The 21,663-nt window shown below is 49.8% G+C and overlaps 1 protein-coding gene across 4 annotated transcripts; it reads right to left on the reverse strand.

Moving 5' to 3' along the window:
- Positions 1 to 1,296: 1,296 nt before the first annotated feature.
- Positions 1,297 to 21,653, reverse strand: ATG4B (autophagy related 4B cysteine peptidase). Of its 4 annotated transcripts, none has more exons than XM_027906142.1 (14): positions 21,598 to 21,607; positions 16,059 to 16,157; positions 15,549 to 15,620; positions 13,409 to 13,507; positions 12,810 to 12,911; positions 12,298 to 12,370; positions 11,598 to 11,677; positions 8,064 to 8,260; positions 7,004 to 7,082; positions 6,181 to 6,326; positions 5,487 to 5,543; positions 4,925 to 5,018; positions 2,961 to 3,066; positions 1,297 to 2,693 (listed from the first exon to the last, which is right to left on the reverse strand). In XM_027906142.1, exons 1-13 carry the CDS (start codon positions 21,605 to 21,607, stop codon positions 2,993 to 2,995), a joined length of 1,182 nt encoding a protein of 393 aa, XP_027761943.1. In that variant the 3' UTR covers positions 1,297 to 2,693; positions 2,961 to 2,992. The 4 variants fall into 4 exon arrangements, with proteins under 4 accessions (XP_027761943.1, XP_027761942.1, XP_027761941.1 ...); XM_027906141.1 differs by having other exon boundaries at positions 1,297 to 2,696; XM_027906140.1 differs by having other exon boundaries at positions 1,297 to 2,848.
- Between the last annotated feature and the right edge of the window lie 10 nt (positions 21,654 to 21,663).

The raw sequence follows: 21,663 nt of genomic DNA on the forward strand, positions 1-21,663 counted from the left end.
CTGAGAATAGGACAGAAAACTGCTGGGAGCAGGTTAAGAGCCTGAAATATATGGATTAGTTCACAGCAAGGCCAGTTTGGAGGGTGAGTAGCATATACGCTATTTTAGACTGGCTGAGGGGAATGCATCTGTGGTTCCTACACACCCCCCAGTGCAATTTTTAAACGGCCCACAAGGGTTGCCAAACCGGACCAGCTATGAATCACCTAAGCCAGCAGTAACAACCAGCAAACCACAACAAACTGGAAGGTAAAATCATTTGCAAGGGGCACTGAGAGATGTGGATGCCCAGGAGAGTTCATGTCTCTGCTGGACAGTTCACTCACCTTCTAGCAGGGTGGATTGCACTAGTCTTCTGCTCTCTTAGAGAGAGGCAGACTGAATGATTGCCTAGCAGGGAAAGGAGGGGTAAGTGTTTAAAGCAAAATTTCTGCTACAGACATCAGCTGAAATGGAAAATGCTGCTCCTTTCCCTCCTCTGCTTCCCAGCACTGGGCAGCCAAACACTCCTGGTGAAGGAGGTGAGTGCTGTAATGCTGAATCAGGCCCTGACAGCACCACTGACCCAAGACAACACACAGGGAAGGCATTTAATTATTAGCTTTACGGGCCTGACTGAAAAGCCAGAAATACCTGTTAAAGGTCTTAGACAGCTGAGCTTAGTTCTGTTACTGGAATTGTGTTAACTGGTAAAACCTGTCTGGCTAAGCTGTCCTTAACCATGAAATCATGAACATGAAATAAGCAGTAGAATCACAGAATGGTTTGGGTTGGAAGGGACCCTAAAGATCATCTTGTTCTATGGGCAGGGACACCTTCCACTAGCCCAGATTGCTCCAAGCCCTGTCCAACCTGGCCTTGGACACTTACAGGGATGGGGCAGCCACAGCTTCTCTGGGCAGCCTGTGCCAGTGTGTCAGCACCCTCACAGGGAAGAATTTCATCCCAATATCCTAACTACCCCTCTGGCAGTGGGAAGCCATTACACCTTGTCCTCTCATTCCAGGCCCTTGTCCAAAGCCCCTCTCCATCTCTCTTGAGCCTCTTTAGGTACTGACTCTTCTGGTGAAGAGATCAAGAGGGAGATGTGTCCTGAGTGATGAGCTCTCAATGAAAAGGACCAGCCTATGCCAACAGAGTGTACAGCCTTCCAGTTAAAGCTCTGTGTCCTGCTGTTGAAAGCAAAACAGGAATAATGGTTACTGAAACTGGTTACAGCATTCCCTATCACAGTGCAGGGTTGCTGGAATGCCACCCACCACCTCCTCCAACTCATGCAAGGACGTTAGGACAGGCAAAGATTTTAGATCTGTTTATTCAGATAGAAATTGAAAGCAGATGAATGGAGCACAGCCCCACTTCGTCTGCTGCCTCTTCCCCTGACTACATGAGAGAAGAGGAGAAGCAGGCAGAAAGCAGCAAATAATAATTTAGTGACAGAAGCATTGTGGTTCCCAGTTCAAACCTCTGCTTTCAGATAGCACAGGGACAGAGCATCAGTAGGTCAGTCACAGGGGAAACAGGTCATTTCTATCCAGGTGGCACTACCCTTGGGCACAACACCATCATCTGACAGGTTCCGAACCCGAATGCACAAACCAGAGCCTTGTGAATGGGGTTGCAGAGTGCAGCGTGCACCAAGGAACGACAGCAGCAACTTCCCTTGCTGTTTGCAAGGAGACAGCTCTGCTCCACCTTTCTCTGTGTGGAGAAGAGCCCCAGGCAGAGCTACCACCTTAAAGCAGCTAAAACTGCCAGTATAATTGGACCTTCTCAAGGCATTCTGCCCTTTTGGTATGATTACCTGACAGGGGTTTCTCCAGGCTGGTTCCTACAGTGCCTCTGTGCACACTCCACGGGGAGGGGGACAGGCAGAGTCAAGGTACCAACAGCTCAGAATCCTCCTCGACCTTCAGGTGCCTCTTCTGCTTTGGAAACGGAATGTCTGACAGGAGTAGCTGGAGGAACTGCTGATCAATGCACCGAGGGCACCTCGAGGAGTTTCACGCCTCACATTTTTGGTTCGACAGGATTGACTCCACAGATGCTGTGCCAGCACACTGGGGCACAGGCAGGAGCCTGGCCGATCTCTGCTGTCCTGCTTCACCTCTCCCAGCTGGGACTCTTTTTTTTTCTTTTCCAAGCCTATGGAATCCAGTTCTCTGCTCAAAGCAGCTTTCCTGAAGGTACTTGCTGCAGAGATTATTTCATTGTAGAAGCACATGGACTGTTTCACTGAGCAACACGCACGTTTTCTCTTCTTCCATTCTTTCTGCTTTACTTAGACTGGGATTGAGATGCTCCTCCCCAGCAGCACAGCTCTGTTCCACGCTTCCCCAGGCAGCCGTTCGCTCATTGAATTCCCAGTCACTTGGAAGTTCCCTCAGTGCCCTTTCCATAGGGTGTGAGCAGGACAGGAAGCGCTGTGTACTGCAGAGCATGAACAGGAGTTGTACCGTAGGGATCTGCGCTCCGGAGGCTTCACCGCTGTCTGTGGGACGTGGCTGCTGTTCCTTGGCATTGTGAGCTGCAGTCCAGGTTGGCCAGCGAGAAGAGAAGCTGCTAAAGGCATTAACTGGACATTTCTCCTGCAAAATGATGGGTGGGCTCTACTTAAGCTTCAGCAGGGAGGCCCCACAGAAGGATCCGGCGCTCTAATGATTCCCGTGCCTCCCCCGGAAGGCCCAGCTGACCTGCTGATGTAACAGATAGGCTTTGAACTCGTAAGCACCACTGCATCCACTTCAGCAACTGTTTGCTGCTGAGAAATTCTGACTGCAGCCAGTAAGGCTGTAACACCCACTTGGTTCTTCATCCCACCGCAGACACTGCGCGCTCCGCTCCGAGGCTGCACGGAATGCCGGGATGGACAAGAGGCGGGGATGGCAGCAAGCGCCTATGAAAACCGGTAGCCCCAGGCTCTCGAAGGAGCTTCCCTCCCCCCTTCTCCCCACACATACACAAATTTGCAGAGTCAGTTTCCTATTTGTTTTCAAAGGGACAGGATTTCAAAGTCTTCATCTTCCGAGTCAAAGAACCTTTCCAATCTGTCGGCATCGGAGGAGTCTGGAAGAGAAGAAGAAAGCACTACCTCCGTGGGACACCTTGACTGTCAGTGACACCAGCAGCTGGATGGCATCACAGTTTGAGTGCCAAGTGCCCACAAGTTCCAAGACTCAGTGACATAACTGAGCGAAGGCTCTGAGGAAGGATGAGAACATGTTAATGGCATGGAAAATGCACTGGGGAGAATTATATGGAGCACAGAAGTGTCACCTTTCACAGATCCCACAAAACAACTCTGCTGTGACTGTTCAGTACCACCTTCCTGTGCCCCAACTCTGCATTAGCAGGAGACTGTTTTGCCTCAAGAGGCTCAAAGAGAACTTGCCCAGGTTTGGACTAATATCCATGAAGATTTCTGGCCCAATTAAGGGATACATTCCCACCAGAATTGTTTCTGCTGTAGTTACCTTTGGTATAACTGTTAGGGAATGTGATTACACAACATGCATTCTCACAAAAGCAATTGTACAGTCCATTTTGTGAGGAAAGGTAGTGTAGTTGATCCCTCCTGTCCATCCTTCCAACATATGGTGAGGAAGGAGCTCACACCTAAAGGGGAAGCAACTTTAGCACAGGGGAAATTCAGGTGAGATCAGTGGGCAAACTGAGGAAGTAAAGGAGAAACCTGCATTAACTCAGGCTGGACAGTCACAGAATCTCAGAATGGTTTGGGTTGGAAGGGACCTTAAAGCTCATCTCGTTTCAACACCCTGCCATGGGCAGGGACACCTTCCACTAGCCCAGGTTGCTCCAAGCTCTGTCCAACCTGGCCTTGGACACTTGCAGGGATGGGGCAGCCACAGCTTCTCTGGGCAACCTGTGCCAGTGTGTCAGCACCTCACAGGGACGAATTTCTTCTCAACATCCCATCTAACCCTGCCCTCTGGCAGTCTGAAGCCATTCCCTTGTCCTGTCAGTACATGCCCTCTCCAGCTCTTTTGGAGCCCCTTTAGGCACTGGAATGGGCTTCAACTTCAACTGCTCCTCCTATTGAGGGACAGGACTAAGCAAAACAATGGCCATGGCAGATAGGAAAGTCTGTACAAGCCAGGGAAGAGGAAGCAGGACAAGTAGTCCACTACAAAAACATTTTTAAGAGTAGGAAAGGCAACAACTGGGGACAATTTAGGACAGGCAAGGATCAATTGGCAGTTTAAGGGAATTGAGCACTCTTACAGCAAAGGACGGTGTGATAAGAAAGGCTTTGAAAGTTCATGCTGCAGACAGAGAGACAGTGAGGAGGCACAGGGTGCAGTCCCAGGGGGCAGCCTGGTGCCTGGTGATAGGGTGGGTTTGCCCACACACACTCACTGCTCTTGGCAGAAGCTGCCAATGGCTCTCTTATCTCCTGCAATGTTTGTGCATATTATGAACAAGATAAGCAGAGCCTGAGAGTCAAGATTAGTGGCCAGCAGTTGTTCCTTCTCACAGTGGCAGTGGTACATGCCAGGAAGGAGTGCCTTATGCTGGAACTAAGTGTGACCAGCCCTGTCTTGGACCATTTTCATTACATAACTACTCAGCTTTCAGCCTTTTCAACAGACCCTTTTGATTCCTCCAAGCGTCCCTTAAGAAATCATAGATTCACATTGCTGTGACAGGCTATGAGCTTGTTTTTTCTTCTCAGTCACCATCACCATTCACAGAATCATTCTAAAAATCACCCTGAGGCACCATGGGATCCGCAAACCACTAGTTGAAAGCCAAAAAGGCCAAATCAATTGATCCAGGAACTCCTGATCAAACTCCAGGATGAACAGGAACATATCAGAAACCACTGTGCAACCTCACAAAATTTCCAGAAAACCAAAGGGACCGGCTCACCCCAGGCTGTCCCTCCCTCCCTGTGTGGCCTCACCTGGTGTGAGATTCAGGACGTCAGGGTTGGAGAAGTGTGAGGGCTGGCGTTCCACCAGCTCAAACATGGGCAGCGCTCCTCTGACCAGGGCCAGCTGTGGAGACAGAGCAGAGCCATGAGAACCAACAGCTCTGCACTCCTGGTGCTCTTTTAGGGGGTCTGTTGGGACCTCACTGCAGCTGAAAAAGTGTTTTTCACATCTTTGACTCATGTCATCAACAGAATTTCAGTGCTATGCTCCCTTTGTTAGTTTAATAAACTATTTTAATATGCTTTAAAATGGGATCGTGCTGCTGAGAACATGATCTCTGTGCAGTGGTTTGGAAACAAGACAATACCTGATATTCCTTTCAGTATGAGTAGAATCAGACTCATTAAGGTGGGAAAAGATGGGAAAAGACCTCCAAGATCGAGTCCAACTGTTAACTCAGCACTGTCAACACCACCACTAAACCACGTCAAGTGCCACATCCATATGCCTTTGAACAGTTTCAGGAGTGGTGACTCCACCCCTTCCCTAGGAAGCCTGTTCCAATGTCTGACCAGATCTATAAACACAAACCTTTTTGATTTGCTGGCACCAGTCATTAAAGTCTGCCTCTGTGTTGCAGAAAAAGCCCTGAAAAAAAGGGAAAAAGATTTTATCCTTCTGTATTTTAGATCGATCCTTTCAGACTTAAGGCCCTGTATTAATGCCAAGTAATGAGATTAGGACTGTGAGCAGTTATCTACACCCAACTGCCTTGCTCTAAAACCCTGCATGACACTACCCTGTGTTAAGTGAACACTCCCCAAAGGCTGGATGTGACCAGGCCATCCAAGGGCTGGAATCATCAATGCCTGCCCTACTGCAGCAGGAAAACTAGGAGGAACAACCCCCATGGAAACAAAAGGGCAGGCATCTCAGGCTCAACAGAAAACAAGCCACGGTGCATCCTCATATGGATTCAGGGATGGCTGCAGATCTGCCCATCAAGACAGGAATCAAAGCCCAAACTAAACCTGAGAGAAGGACACAGCTCCAGGAGGAATGGCATTTAACTGCCATGCAAGGGGGACCTCCCTGGGACAGCTTCCCACACAAGGAGCTGCTTTACCGCTGTCACCGAAACCCAGGGCAGCACCTGACCAGAGCACAGCACTGCAGAGTGCCCAGTCCATCACCACTGCCTCTGCCAGTTCCCTGGGGAAGGAGGGAGCTGTGGAACAGAGGGACCCCAACACTGCTCCCTGGGGGCTGGGGAACAGGGACACACCACGGCAATGGAAGGGTCGAGCTCGGCGATGCTCATCCTGCACGGAGGGTGCTGGCAGTGGAAGCTCTCGTCGGAGAGGCAGCCGCTGTCACCGGGCTCCACCGCCGGCTGCGTGGTGTGGGGATCCAGGTAAATGAGCTCCTCACCTGGACAGAGAGGCAAGGACACATCAACAGGAAGAACCACGCCAGAAGCTTGGTCTCTGAGAAGCGGTGAGATGCAAAGAGGAGCTCGTAACCACACAGAGGAAGCCACATTCTGGGGACAACTTGCTTCCAGCCACTTCCCCAACTGCTTCTCAGCCAGGCACAGAGCCAGCTGCCAGAACCACGGTGGCCACTCCACAGCAACCCCCTGGGATTGAGGTACAGGCACTGCTTGGGTGCTGCTCATCCCTTCCCGGGTCCTGGGTAAGCTCAAGTAGACCCCAGAAATCTAAAGCACAAGTAACCTCGGGTCTCAGGCAGAGAGAAATCTAGAGGGAAGGAGAAGAGTAATGACAGTTTGCAGGGTTTGAGGAAGGGTCACTTAAAGGACAGCTATATCCAGCCAGGCCTCAGAGGGAGGTCAGTTCTGAACTCAGGAAGCAGGTTCTATGCACTCCTCTTACAGACAGGATTTAGTGTTACAGAGTGGCAGTTCATGGCCACTGTTCAAATCTACATGACTCAGGTGAGAGGTTCAGCCCACAGCAGCCTTCCACGCTTCCAGCAGGGAAGGAAAACCCTGCAGCATGACCCACAGGCCAAGCAGGAGAGCTGTGCACCCCACAAGCAGCAGGGGGAGATGCTTGGACAGCCTTTGCAGTCCTCTGGGCACTCACCTACATAGCCAATGAAGTAGTGAGCACTGTTTGGCTTCCCTCCGATCACTCCCAGGGACTGGGGCATCATGAAGCAGTGCTGGAAAAGCAACACAGAAAACACACAGCTGACAGACAGTGAGACAGCAGGTGGGAATAAATGCAAACATCCCAAAATGCAGTGGGAAAGATGGACAGGGACACGGAGAATCTGCAACTCTAGCAGCAAAACCAGCCATTTCTGGGAGAGGAGCTCCATCGGGAAGGTAAAAGGCTACAACACAGGGCCTTTGAGGACCATGGAAGCAGCTCAAAACCACTTCTAACTGCTGACAGGAACGCACAGGTGGACCAAATGGAAGAAGCTGCACTACTCCAGGACTCAGTATGGGCAAGTCCTGTCTCTGCTGCCGTCAGTGGCAAGATCCCTGGAGCTGTCACCAAGTTGCAACAGTGCTCTCATGAGGGAATGATCATTCAGGCAACAGTTTAAGTTCCTTACCCACCTGCACCATCCAAGCACGATCTACTGAGATAAGGAAAGTAACCTCACGGGAATCTGGAGCTGTCTTACCCCACAGCTCAGAGCCTGCCACCACTAGCACAGCAAGACAATGTGCACCCTTGTCTTGTGCACACCCTCAATTCTGCAGCTTCTCAATACTCCAACCTGAGACTGCCTGCCAGCTCCTGGCCTCAGTCTGCAGCACCAGCTCCAGCCTCAGAGCCACAGGGAGTGTCCAACACTGCATTAACCAACACTCAAGTAACCACCAAGCTGGGTATAGTTGTGCTGAACAAATGCTTCAAGCAGGGTGGTGCTACCTAAACACCGAGACCAAGCTGTGAAGTAAAATCCTCAAAAGAAAAAAAAAGCAACCTAAGAAAGGCACAACTCCCCAAGCCCCACCATAGTTTCTTGACTAGAGCCTGCAAGAATCTGTATCCTGACCTCTGACACAGGTTGTCTCTCAACACATTTTTCTTCTGCAAATAGGACAATTACTTCTGAGTAATTACTTAATTCACAACAGGATCCTTAAGCATCACCCCACCAGGAATTCAGCTCCAGATTCCCTACCTTTAGTGTTTCAATATAGGCTTCATTGATCTCTGTGAGCCCGAGGCGGAGAGGTATCAGCAGCACCAGTGGTTTCCACAGCACAAGCCTGTCTCTGAGCCCTGGTTCCTCTGGGTACCCGTTATAGAGCACGTCTGACTCCAGGGCAGGACATGCTGCAGCTCCAGCACACGGCAAGTTGGACTGGCACAGCCGCCCTATGGAAAGGGAACAGGAGCAGAGAGCATCAGGAATCACCTCCATTTCCAGACCTTGAGTCATTCTAGTCAAGCTCTGATCAACAATTGCTATTTTCTAAAAGCTTACAGCAACTTAAAAACAAGGAGAAAAGTTTGAAGAGGCCTAGTGCTGGGACTATATGATGTGTGGACTCCCTGCAGGGCTGCTGAAGGGCTCAGCCTTTCAGCCAAGCTCACACAAGGTTTATGCCAGAGCACGTTGTACTCAGAGCTACCATCTGCTGGGCAGCAAAAATGCCAGTTCTTCCACAGGGTGAGCAAGCACCTGTGCCAACAAGGTTGGATGAGCTGATTAGGTTGTCAGGCAACAGTCCTGAATTCACAAAGCCTGTAGGCAGAAAGAGAAATGTCTGGAGTGTTCACAGAGGACATGAATGAACCGAGCGAGGACAGTGTTACGGCTCAACACCGGAAATGTTCACCTGTAACTAAATTCTGTAGCAAGATACGAACGTGGCATCTGTCTGAGGTAGTTACCGTTTTCCTAAGTTAACTAAAGTTTCCTTAAGATTTTAACCTTCACAGATTTTGTTGAGGATCATACAACGGCCTCTTTACAGACCTAAAGGAGGACTGTCATCGAACTCTGCAATTTCAGCATGAGCTTTGCCTCTAAGATATGGGGCAGCAGAAGTCCTCGGGGCATAGACATGACATAAGCACTCTGCATCCTCATTCTACAGGCTTGACAAACACACAGCCAGGCTGCAATGCACCCAGGTTATGTAAATTGTGGTCCAGAAACAACTCCAAGCCTACCTGTCTCACTGGCCAATTTCATTACTTGCTGGGTGTGTGAAAAAAAAACCCAACCCCCAAAGAAACCCATAGCACTTTAATAATGAAGCCCAGGCAATTAGACAAAATGCCAGAGGCTCATTTAATTTATTCCTGGCCTAAATTGAATGCCAGGACACTCTAGCAGGTAGGACACAATGTAAACAAACACCTTAATCACCAGCCATTTCACCTTGGTGTTTGTTCACTACTGAGAGCTTCAAACCCAGCTGAATAAGGGCAATGTTACACCCAAATTTAGAACAAATACAACTTTGATCTAAAGCCTCAGGAGGAAAGACAACCTGCATGGAAGTCTGCACTTTCTCCCTATACTGTCCCTCAAGAAGGGAGAAGGCGTACATGTGCATCTCATGCACAGACATAACCACCGGAGGTCCTGAGGAAACTAAGTCATTATTTGTAGTGATTTCTGCTATTAAAACAGGTTTTTTGCTACTTTTGTTGCAGTAGCCTGTCCTGATGATCTGAAATCAGCTGCCAATCCAGGCCTGTTGCTGCATGGGGTGTCGCTGCAGGTTTCCTCATCAGGCAAAGCACCTGGCAATCCTGCGCTGTGGTGTGAACACATTTAACTGCAGTTTAAGCAGCAGAGAGCTTGGCACAGACTAAATTCACCTTGGTCTTTGGCAGGCTTTGCAGCACTGTGGTGGCACAGCATAGCAGAACCTGCCTAAAGCTTCCCAGCTGGATCCAAACCATTTACTGCAAACATATTCCAGCAGATCTGACATGATACCTCTCCTGCTGTGGCTGCTGCTGTCAGGTACTGCCTTGGATTCTCATCACGTTTCTGATGCACAGGATCCTCCCATGCCCAACTGAGAGCCCCCTTCTGATGGAACACTGACTCAGAAGGGATAAAGGTGGATGTTTCTTCAATGCTGTAGCAAAAGGCATTTCCTGTGAACCTTTGGCTTAGTCGTGTCAGTGACCAAATTAATGGATGTATGAAACAACGTGATTTCTATTGTCAATATCTGGGGCACAAGGTATCTAACACAAACCTACAGACACGTAACACATCAGACCCACTCACACAGTGACTTTCAGGCCCTGTACAGGTACATTATCATCCACATTTGAGGAAAACAGACACACATGCCCTGCCCGTGACAAGCTGTACGGATACGCCACTTGAAGCAGCGTCAGTGCTGAACAGCCAGTGCCACACAGACAGAGCCTGCAGCACACCCAAAGCCTCACAGCCAACATGCTTCAGCTCTAGAAGTGATGTTTTCAGGCTAAAGATGAAAGATAAATCCAATTTCTGTTTTTAAATTGGCCCTTGTTTAAGCCAAGGGCATCAGCATGTACTTTCAGCCAAGCTCAGACAGGCACTTCTCAGCCAGATCCAACTGAGCTACCTGACAAGAGATGGAGCTTTGCAATGTGACTGTCCTGCACTCCAGGGATAAACTGCCTGGTAGTTGACTCTGGCTCCGTGGCAGCCAAGCAGCCTAAATGATGCCTGCCACAACCTCACCTGTTACCTTCCCCAAGCTCCAGCACTCACCAGAGCGTTGTACCTGCTGTTCCAGAGCACTGCCCTGGCAGAAACACTGCAAGGTTTGTGCTGGGTGAGCTCCCTGCCTTGGGAGTTGGCCTGAAGCAAGCCAGGGGGAAGGGCTGGTGAGGCCACGGCCGTGCAGGGCTGCAGCAACCAGCAATGCAGGCACTCAGCTTTTGTTATTGCAGGGCTGCAGCCTGAGCAGGCAAGCTCAGGATGGGCACCAACACCTGCTCAGGCTCCAGAGTGCAGCAGGATGCACCAAAAAAAACCAAAAAAAACAAACGGGGAAACCACAAGTGAACACTCCTTAAAATTATGAGATTCACTGTAGAGATGTTCCCTTCTTATCCCTAACCCCTGCCAGTTTTGTTCACTTTCCCCTTCAGTGATCTGTTCTAGTTTTCTTACCCTGACTAATAGCAGAGACATCCTACCCATTATATGATAGAGGAAGCAGCCATTGACTGCTTGCTATTTGTGGCCATAAACAAGTCTGACATTGCCACCCAAGCAGCTCCCACTTACTGTCTGAAGGTCAGCAAACCTTCTCTCCAGATCCAGAGGCCGCTATGCCAAGCCAGAGGCTTTACCAGATGAAGCAAAAGTCAAACAAAGGCCTTCCTTGCCCTAGAACAGCAATTCTCACCTGGTTTCAGAATGCTTGGCCAAAGCTTTCACACACCACAGAATGGTAAGTGTTGGAAGGAGCCTTAAGGCTCATCCAGTGCCACCCCCTGCCATGGGCAGGGACACCTTCCACTAGCCCAGGTTGCTCCAAGCCCCATCCAACCTGTCCTTGGACACTTGCAGGGATGGGGCAGCCACAGCTTCTCTGGGCAACCTGTGCCAGGGCCTCCCCACCCTCACATGGAACAATTTAAGATAGAACGTGCATTTCATATTTGTTGTGCTCTCTGGTCTTTTTCTTGCTTGTTGCTGCCAGAGAATGTGTTGCACCACATTTTACCTGTGTGTAGTACTTACGGATTTCTTCCATCACTACTGTGTTGTCCATGGCTATATGTACTGCCAGGGAACTCCACGTATCAAAAGTTGCGAGTTTTCTATGGGAAAATTAAAAGCAAATACATAAGGAAGGATTAGTACAACTACAAGAGACAGATGGTTGTGTAGCAGAGAGGAGAAAGTTGATTAGGAGAGACTGGTGTAATCAATTATGCCATAAAGTGTGCTTTGATACAGGCAGGGTTGTAGACTTCATTACTGCCTGAAGAATAAAGAATAAACAAGGTTGCAAATGGGATCACACCTGGGAATCTGTCCCTCAGCAGGTACTAAGTACACAAGCCCTGATACAATCTCCAAGTGGAATTCCTTAAGTGCTGGTTGCCAGAAAGTGAGACAGCATTAGAAATAATGTTAAGTAAAATAAAAGCCCTTTGACTTCCCATACATTATCTCCTGACCACCTGTACCAGAGCCTGGGCTAAGTCAGCCTGTGGCCTGACCTGGGAAAGCTGCCTTTAGGCAATCCCAGCCTATTCCAAGGAACTACCTGCTCTTGTGCCACCCTGAGGGGAGAACAGTGAGAGGAGGGAGGGTGTTAGTCCAGGCTGCCCATGCTCCCACAGTGGGGGGAACCCTGTAAGCTCTGGTACCACACTCCAAATGACCCCACACTGCCTGGTTCAACAGGCAGAAGGAAAAAAAAAGCAGCTCTTACTTGAGCACCTGCGCGACTGTGTTTGGTCCGTACCACTGGCCTATGGATTTTCCCTCTCCAACTCCCATCTGGGCTGCAGCACAAGGAAAGAAAAAAATCAGTAAGTAATTTCACCCCCACTGCATCCCTTCCTCAGCAGGTTTGCATTAAATAGGGAAGAATTCTCACATGGAAACCTTGAATCAGCAGAATCTACCCTATCATGAGGTATCTTCTTGTAGGTAGAGGTGAGAAGCACATCCTGAAGGACTCTAAAGCAAATCCTTTCCCCAAAATGCAGCAGCACAGAAGTTCAAAGGGCAGTGTTGCCTCAGAAGAAGCTTTACACAGAGTGTTTCATCACCACACCACCCCTGTAACCCGAGTTCTGTTTGCTGACGCTGTGGGTACCTTAACACCCCACAGGAAACACTGGAACAGGCTGCTTCTCTTTTATTTTTCAGGGAAGTTTGTATCGAAGTGAGATCCTTCCTTACTCCATTTGCTACTTCTGAACATTTCTTTCCCCTTACCTATCTGGTGAATGGAGTAGTAGCTGTCTTTTTTGTCAATGAAGGCATTAAGGACGTTGAAGTAATTATCCGTCTGCCTCTTCCCTTTTATCCACCTCCAGTCTAAGACAGAAAATGGGATATATGAAACAAAGCATGGTATTTGTTAGCAACTAGAGGCTGCAAGCGACGGTTCTCTTCCTGTGCATCAACCAACTGACCTGATTTTCATATTGTCATCTTACTATTAGGCATCTGAGGCATTCCCAACAGTAAAAGACTAATTTTAAAAGAACAGAAAGCATTCTGTTTTAAAAGAACAGAAAGCATTCTGTTTTAAAAGAACAGAAAGCTGGGATAAAGGAGTATCACCCACAGAAAAAGAAGTAAGCAACCAAACCCCAGAAAATACGAATATCTCTAGAGTTGGAAAAAACAGGGGAAAACCTGCTGAAGCAGTAGACTGCTCTCCCAACAGCCCTGAACTTGAGAAGATTGAAGAGGAAGTTACAGAGCCCTCACAGCAATCAATTCCTTACTGTGCCCTTGTCATCTCTGTCCTTAAAAAAGCTGCACCTGTAGGAGCACACGGCCCTGGAAGTCAATGTGGGCTGGTTTACCTCTTCCCAAATGCCTGCAGACCAAGGCCTGAGCAAAGATCATCTGGCCACAGCGCAGCATGCAGCCCCAGCCGGTGTCCGACGTGGGACCGGTGCCTCCTGCAAACGAGGACAGAGAATAAGCACGGAGTGAAGGGGAAAACTGTGCCAAGAGGGAGAGAAATGCAGGCACAGTGAGTCTGTGTGGGCAGCAGGATCACAGAGACACGAGGCAGGGAATAAGGACTAGCTTAGCTCACACACCCAAGGCTGAGAACCAAAACTGTGGTGTACAATGAGTGACGTAATGGCGTCCCTTAAAAGCAAATAAACAAACCCCTCTAACGCTAACTGAAAGGGGGAAAAACTTCCAAGGGAAATCCAAACAACCCAAGAGAGAGCTGAATTTCTCAGGAGCACAATGGACCCTGAGCCTGGCCGCAGACCTCCAGATCAATTCAGAGACAGTTCTACACAGAGGTGTCTCTTGCAATCCTCATCTTGAGAAGGCAGCTCAACATGCAAACCAAATGAGTCCCAAGGAATTCCTACAGAAGAAGCAGCAATGACAGGCTAAGATTCCAAAGTGAACAGTGTAGTTAGGCAAAAAAAAAAAAAAAAAGCACCAGCCAAAAAAAGATAAAACCACCCCAGCAATGAAAAAAAGACACATCCTACATCATGTTGGAGAATAAGCTGGGTATGAGCTCACACTGGAAAGTCTGAGACAAAGGCCTCAAGGCTCGAAGCATTTCCCTGACAGACCTTCCAAAGGAAACTGCTGCCCCTCCACTGCAGCTCTGGCTATTACTACAAAAAATAGAGATAAACATTCAGTGTGACCACAGCAGGTGAGCTGTCTCACAAGCACACAGCCAGCTGTGCCTGGGCACAGCTGCCAGAAGTCTTTGTAATGCTGCTTCTGTCTTTTAGTCTTAACTGCTCTGCACAGGGATTAAAATCACCCAGAGAACTATTTAATCAACATCTGGATGTTAAGCAGCTATCTTCTATGATTTCACCAGTAATTATGCAACTTCCAAGAATGAAAATGCTTTACAAAATTAGCATTACAGTCCCCTAACCCTTACAATATTAAATGGGCAAGCACAGAGGGAAGTGACAAACAGCAACAGGGATGACTGGGAGAAGAAAAACACTAAAAAAGATTTACTGTATATATGCAAATAATATTTATTCTGTAAATGGGAAATGACTCAGAAAATGGTGTCTGCCTTTGCCCCACAGCCTTAATGACTCACAAAACCCCAATTGTGCCTGCAAGCCAGTTCAACATGTGCTAACCCTTCAGTCTCAAACACGTGTTTAACTGTGGTGCACAAACATGAATCTAAAGGAGTTAAACTGCATCAGAGATGTCTCAGGGCTTGTGAGGCAGAGGGTTTCCCAGCAGGAAAAGAACTGCACAAGCCAGAAGGACCAGTTACCAAGAAATCTCTTCTCCAAACTTGAGCCATATTCCTTCCCCACTGACTGCTGGGGATGGCAGTGACGGAAGGGGGATAAGGGTGGGGCTTGGAATCCCATTTGCCTGCTCTTAGATCTCATCTGATACACCTTGCACCCAGAACACAAAACTAAACCCCAGAAGAGGCCATGCAGAGTACCTTAAGGAACCAAGACATCTTCCTTTGAGTTCACTGGGAAAAATTTCCCCTATCACTACATTTACACCCATATCCTGTGTGTAACAGACACTTCAGGCATTTAAAACCCCCTCCACAAACAAAACCTCCCACACAGTCTAGAGCAGATGCACAAAAGCAGTAATTTCCATATCATATCTCTAGCTTTCATAATTTTAATCTACTTCAGCCCCAAGACCATTATTCAGTAATATTTCACGCTAGACTAACGTAGGATGTGATGAATGCGAAACACAAAAATCTTCCCAAGTTGTATAAAAAAAGGAGCAAACTCTTCCTTGTGCCCTTTTTTGAAACCACTGCTATCCCTCATAGCCAAGGGGATAAGGCATTCTCGTGATCAGATAAGCAAAAGTCTGTCCAATCAATTGAATGAAGTACATTTCAGATTCATGTGAATGGAAATGATGTCACGCTCGTGGGGACTGTTTTGTCAGGGATAACCGGATTATGATCATTTCCAGGATGTCTTTAGACTCCTCCACAGTACATACCAATAGCAGGGAAGTTCTTTCTGTAGGTGAACCAAAGCCGAGAGGTCACATCCAACAGGATCTCTTCCTTCTCTGAAAGGTGTTCAGCATCGAGAGGCACACGTGAGGGTGGCACCACCACAGCCAAACCCACCTCCCACTCACCCTCCCTAAGGACAGCAGCATCTGCTCCTCACAGTCTGCATGCCCAGAGAGGCAGAGCCTGGCTGAGGAACAGGGTGCTGTGCAGAAAAAACTGTCTTTTTGCCCCCAAAACAGCTGCAATCAACCCAGAGACACTACAGCCACAGTCGAATTGTGAAGAGGCAAGCCATCTTCTTTGAGTATCCCCCTGCCTCCACCATCCAGCCCTCCTGACTCCCAGTAACTACTATACAGTAACTTTCTGCACAGAAACATTCCAGAGTCCACAGAAATGGCCAGCCAGCCAGAAGCCTGGCAGTTAAAACCCAAGTGCAACACTGACAAGTGCTCCAGAGCGTCAGGATGTTGCACTGCCCTTGAAAATACCTGTAAAAACACTGTATTTCCGGCCGAGGATCCAGACGGGTTCTTTGGTCTCAGGGAAGTCTTCATACTCGAACCTGAGGGTGTCGTAAGTAAGAGTAGCTAGAAAGAGAAAGGAGAAATGACAGACCTTTAATAGCTTTTCCTTGTGTTTTAAAAACCAGGCAAAGCTACAGAACCGGAGCTGCTGTGGCCCCGTAACTCACACCCCCAGAGCCTCTGGGCTGCACTGCACCCACCAGTTCTGGGAGGCACAGGGGTGGCCCAGCCCTGACTCGCTCCTGGCTGCTCCACAGCCACAAAAGCAGAGGGATTTCCAGGCTAGGCCAGCTCCTGGATCTGCCTGGGGCAGAAAACATCCAAAACTTCAGCTGGCAGCTACATCATTTTCCAGAACAGGCACCATGCTGCGTGTCATCAGCAATGATGTCGAGGTTCTCTTTTCCAGCAAGCAAATTGGTTAAAATCCTCTTCCAGAGAATATAAATGTGGAAGGAAGGACACACAAAACACAGATCACCTTAAGATGGGAACGGAACCTTGCTCAGTCCTTCCTCAAGAGGCAACAAATCCAGCAGAAGCCTTTACAGGTGTCACCCACAACGTGGAGTATGCAGAGCTGTGCAGATGTACCCATACACTGGTGACAGGCAAACCTTGTCCCTTTTATTGGCTCCCATCAGAGCACGGCATCCATCAATGCCTAAACATCCATCCTCTTCCAGGACCGTGACAGAACAACCCAGCAGCACAGCCTGCCCTTGGATCAGGGCAGCTTAAGCTGTCATGCCCAAGGCACAGGCAACAGGGGGAAAAAACAGGCACTTTAAAGCAGCCTGGGAACCCTGGAAATGAACCAACTGATTTTGCAGGAGTCAATTCTTTAACAAACCACACCTAAAATTTAAAGCACAGCTAAGCCAGACTGTTCTGTAACTACTAAAGCAGTGACTGAAAAATCCCTCTCACAGCAAGTGCAATAAAATCTGCAGTAATATGAATTGAGTTTAAAGCAGGACAAGGGAAAGCCACTCCCCTCCATGGCACACACCTTGTCTTTGGCTTCCCAGGAGTCACCTGCTGCTACACAAGACACTTTGGCCTCCTGTAGGTATCTCATCAACCTTCTGCCCCTGGGCTCTCTGACCTGGAATTCCAGTTGTCCAAGAAAAACACTGGAATAGCAGCAGCCAGACATCCTCACTAAGACCAGCTACGCTTTAAGCAGGAATTTTGGCAACAGAGATGGCAACAGGCTCCTAAATCAAATTTTGCATCAGACTCTGCCTTAAGTCGAGCCCAAAAGATTTGGAGCACATTCCTTGTGTGAATTAGTCTTTAAGACTGTTTCAGGCACATTTAGGATAGCACAGGCCACACATTCCCATTTCTATCCCACGATGTGACTCCTCAGCAAGCCAAGCAAAGCAATTCTGTTTGTACAGAGATGTCCCAGCAAACTACTGCAGTCTCCTCTAACAAACTTTAACAGGGAAATTAAGGATTTCTTTCCCATCTACTACCCAAAGTTTACCGATTTCCAGATTGATAAAGATAAGAAATACAATCTTAACATAAGACCTGAAGTTCTCAGGAAGGCTTTAAAGCTCCAAGGAATATTTTGTGGTCTGTCAGTTCTCAAGCTTTCTCAGTATCCACCTCTATGTTAGGAGCCCCAAATAATTTTAAGAAAATGACTGAAACCATCAAGTCACCCACTATCCCTCTTTCTCCTTCTCAGGAACATTCCCTTGCCTTCTCAAATGTCACAGCCTCTGCAGCCTCACATTTCACAGGGCACCAGACAGATCCTTAGCAAAGACGGGATCTGCAACTGGATGCTTCCCTCTGTGTTCAGGGAATGCATCACATGTGCCATGACACTGCACATTTGGGATGAGAGTCCCAGGCTTGCAGCCCTTCAGCTGAATGCCCAGCATCTGGCTGCGTGTGTCCAGCTGTGCATCCAGACATTAGTGCCACACTGGTATTTTGGGAGAAAATACTTGAGAAGGCTCAACTACTAAACACAGGAGCTCAGGTTTCCCCTCTGCAGGGAGGCAAATTCAAGTGACTGTTCCCAGTTAATATCAGGGACATTATAAAGGCAGCAGTAAACTCCCCACAAGGCTTTAGGTCACTGAGTGTTTCCTTTACAAGCATCCACCTTCACATGCTCCAGCACTTTTCCAAGCTGTATCCCTTGTACTATTATTGCCCAGATGGTCTAAATACGAGCCAGGGGGGCCCAAGCAATTCAGGCAGAGGCACAGAGTGTCACAGTGTCCACAGGAACCTTTCTCTGCCTCTCATAGCCAGAGACAAAGGGTCTGAAAAGAAATAAACCTGGAAATTCCCCAAGCAGAAATCCTGCTTGAAGCTGCTCCTCTCAGAGCTGCAGAAGCCGGGTGAGATCAGCACATTTCTCAGGCAGTGCTCCAAAACTTCACCTTCAGAAAGCCCTCGGTCTGCTTTAATTGCCGATCTCTGAGCATCCAGGACAGAGGAGCAGCAGCTCCCGCAGAGAAAGATGCGCAGCTGCTGCACATCAAACACAACAGTTCAACTTCACACGGATTTAAAGCTAAAAAGCAAAGTGTCAGCCCCACACAGCTCACCCTGAGAAAGGCAGCCTTGCTTTCCAGGAGTCTTGGACACACTGGAATGATGGGGCCCTCTGGATCTCTGCCCCATGGGCACACCACCCATAGGATCTGCAGAAAACCTTTTCATCCCAGAAAGCCTCAGCAGAAAAGGCAAAGCTTTGTACACACCACTACAGAATCACAGGATGGTTCGGGTTGGAAGTTTAAAGACCATCCAGTTCCAGCCCCTGCCATGGGCAGGGACACCTTCCACTAGACCAAGTTACTCCAAGCCCAGTCTAATCCAGCCTGGAACACTCCCAGGAATGTGGGGAAAAAACACCACTGCTGAAGACACCTGTTATTACAGGAATTAAGAAGTAAAGGAACTCAAACTACATTCAATACCAGGATAAAGCCAAAATGTTTGAGTTCTCTTCCACTTCTGTGCACGTGGTTAGAACTGCTCAGTCACAAGATAACAGGCTGTGCCACAAACAACTGCCCTGGATGAAGAACCAAGGAAGCAACCCCAGACACACCCACCACGTGCCCACAATAACAGTGACCTTCACCAGCTCTTGTACTAAACATGAGTCTGGGTGAGGTTACTGAAGAGCTCTGTAGCATCACAGAATCCCAGAGGGTTTGGGTTGGAAGGGACCTTAAAGCTTATCCAGTCCCACCCCCTGCCATGGGCAGGGACACCTTCCACTATCCCAGGTTGCTCCAAGCCCCATCCAACCTGTCCTTGGACACTTCCAGGGATGGAGCAGCCACAGCTTCTCTGGGCAACCTGTGCCAGGGCCTCCCAACCCTCACAGGGAAGAATTACTTCCCAATATCCCATCTAACCCTGCCCTCTGGCAGTGGGAAGCCATTCCCTGAGTCCTGTCCGTCCATCCCTTGTCCAAAGTCCTTCTCCAGCTCTTGTGGAGCCTGTTCAGACACTGAAAGGGGCTCTAAGGTTTGCCTGGAGCCTTCTCTCCTCCAGCTGAACACCCCCAGCTCTTCAGCCTTTCCTCACAGGAACACATCTTGACATAGCACAAGAACAACTGTCTAAATAGACAGAACGAGAGTAGAGAGTAAAATTTTCCCTCCCTACTTATATTCCTAAGCTGCACAATGAAACACTTGAGCTAAAAACATTATCCCAACTTGTACCAAAGTCACAGGGAGGGGCAGCCAGGGCCAGGAGCAGCCCCTGAGCGCTGCTGTCACCCTGCAAAGTGCTGGAGGCCAGACCTGTGCTCACAGCAGGTACAGAGCCCCCAAGAGACACCACCTCCCTCTGCCTCACCACCACCACCACCACTTGTTTCTCCATCAGCTCTGGGAAACAAATAACCAGTCAAGACTTGGGTGACTCAAACAGAAACGCAGCAGGTGATTTTCCTTGTGGTTTGAACAGCACCAACCACTCTGTCACAGCCTGCCTGCTGAAAACCTTGTCCTACAAAATACCGAAGCGGAGCTTTTGAGCGTCGCACTGAAGGAGAACCAGGCTTTGCCACACCTCCCTTCCCAAACTGCTTCCCCCATTCCCTGGAGAGGCTTGGCTTTCCCCCCTCCCCAAATCCTTCAGCCCCCAAAGAACACCACCAAAAAGGAGCCAGAAAAGAGGTGGATGATCCTCTCCCTCAGCTGATGCAGAGGGCAGGAATGCTACTGAACGTGGAACGTTTCAAAAGTGAGCCGAGAAGGTAAATTTACTACACTGGTAAAATTCATTGCTGAAAACAACCAAACGGCTGGAACTCTTCCTTCTGGCCTCTGCACATGAAAGATTAAATCTTTGATTTCCCCTAAGCTCTTTCAAATAAGAAAAATCCTGATTATCTGAGCACCAATGAGGAGTTAAGGGACAGCCAGGGAAGAAAGTCAGTCAGCTGGAAAGTGGTGCTTCCTTGAAGGTCCAGGGCAAACAGTTCAAAGACTGTCTGTCAGGTCCCTGACGGTCCTAGGAGCAGGGCTGAACACCAAGGGGCTTGATCCCAGAGACCCCCCTGCCCCTCCCCTTTGCACAGAGGAGATCCAGCCCCACTGCCACCGCAGCGAGGCTTTCCTTCCCTTGTACCGATCACACCAAGGGACAGCAAACACATCTCCCGGCGCAGGGTGTGCCACTTCACTGCCCGGACCGCGTCCTGTTCCCAGGAATGACACTGGATCCAAGGACGCCCCGGCAGAGTCGGGACGCTCTCAGCCGGTCCGAGCTGACATCAGCAGCGCCAAGGATGAAACAAGCCGGGACAGCCGCCCGGGAGGACGGGAGCTGCGGGCTGCCCAGGACACATGTGGAGGAGCCCCCGGAGCACAGGGCAGCGTTTGTTGGGATGTAACAACGCTTATCTCTGCGGAGGGGGTGGAAGCTGCTACTGCACCAAGGCTGGAGGGAAGCGGGTCCCAACACCAGAGCCAGACACTTATTTTTACCCTCCCCTCTAGGAAAGCAAAAAGCCGTACCTCAGACACCTGTGCTGACACCCGGTGAGGGCGATGAGCGGCTGAGTCGCCCTCCCACCCCTCGATGACACCCTCTCACCTCCAAGCCGCCCGCTCCCCCCTGAGGTCTCACGGGGAGCAGGACACAGGGACACGGCCCTGCCACCGCTCCAGCCCTGCTTTTCCCCCGGGAAGCCCGGGCCAGGCGGCCGAGCCCCGAACCTCCGAGGGCTGGTGGCACAAGCGGGGCTGCGGGGGCAGGAGGGACCCGTCTGCACCGGCCACGGAGCCACCGCCCCACTCCACCCGCCGGGGGACGGCCGGGCCCCGCACGGCCCCGCCGGGCCGCGGCTCCCGGGGCGGCGAGCGGCGCCTTCCCCGCCGCCCGCTGGGGAGGCCGCGCCGGTGCGGGCGGCGCCGGGGAGCGGCGGACCCCGAGAGGCCGCCGGTGCCGGGGGGTCCCGCGGGGGAGCAGCCGCCGGGCCGAGAGCGGGCCCGGCCGGACCCACCTGCGTCCATGGCGGCCCCGCCGAGGTGCAGCCCCGCGACACTCGCGCCCGGCGCGGCCCCGCGCG

Source organism: Empidonax traillii, unplaced genomic scaffold, assembly GCF_003031625.1.
Source record: "Empidonax traillii isolate 1590-97213 ecotype Southwest subspecies unplaced genomic scaffold, ASM303162v1 scaffold1250:size145484, whole genome shotgun sequence".
Classification (NCBI taxonomy): Eukaryota; Metazoa; Chordata; class Aves; order Passeriformes; family Tyrannidae; genus Empidonax; species Empidonax traillii.

Coding starts and splice junctions, on each gene's coding strand:
- ATG4B (XM_027906139.1), bottom strand. Junction 5,544..6,180: donor TCGACCCTTCCATTGCCGTG/GTGTGTCCCTGT, acceptor CCTTTTTTTCAG/GGCTTTTTCTGCAACACAGA. Junction 3,067..4,924: donor CGTCCTGAATCTCACACCAG/GTGAGGCCACAC, acceptor CTTCTCTTCCAG/ACTCCTCCGATGCCGACAGA.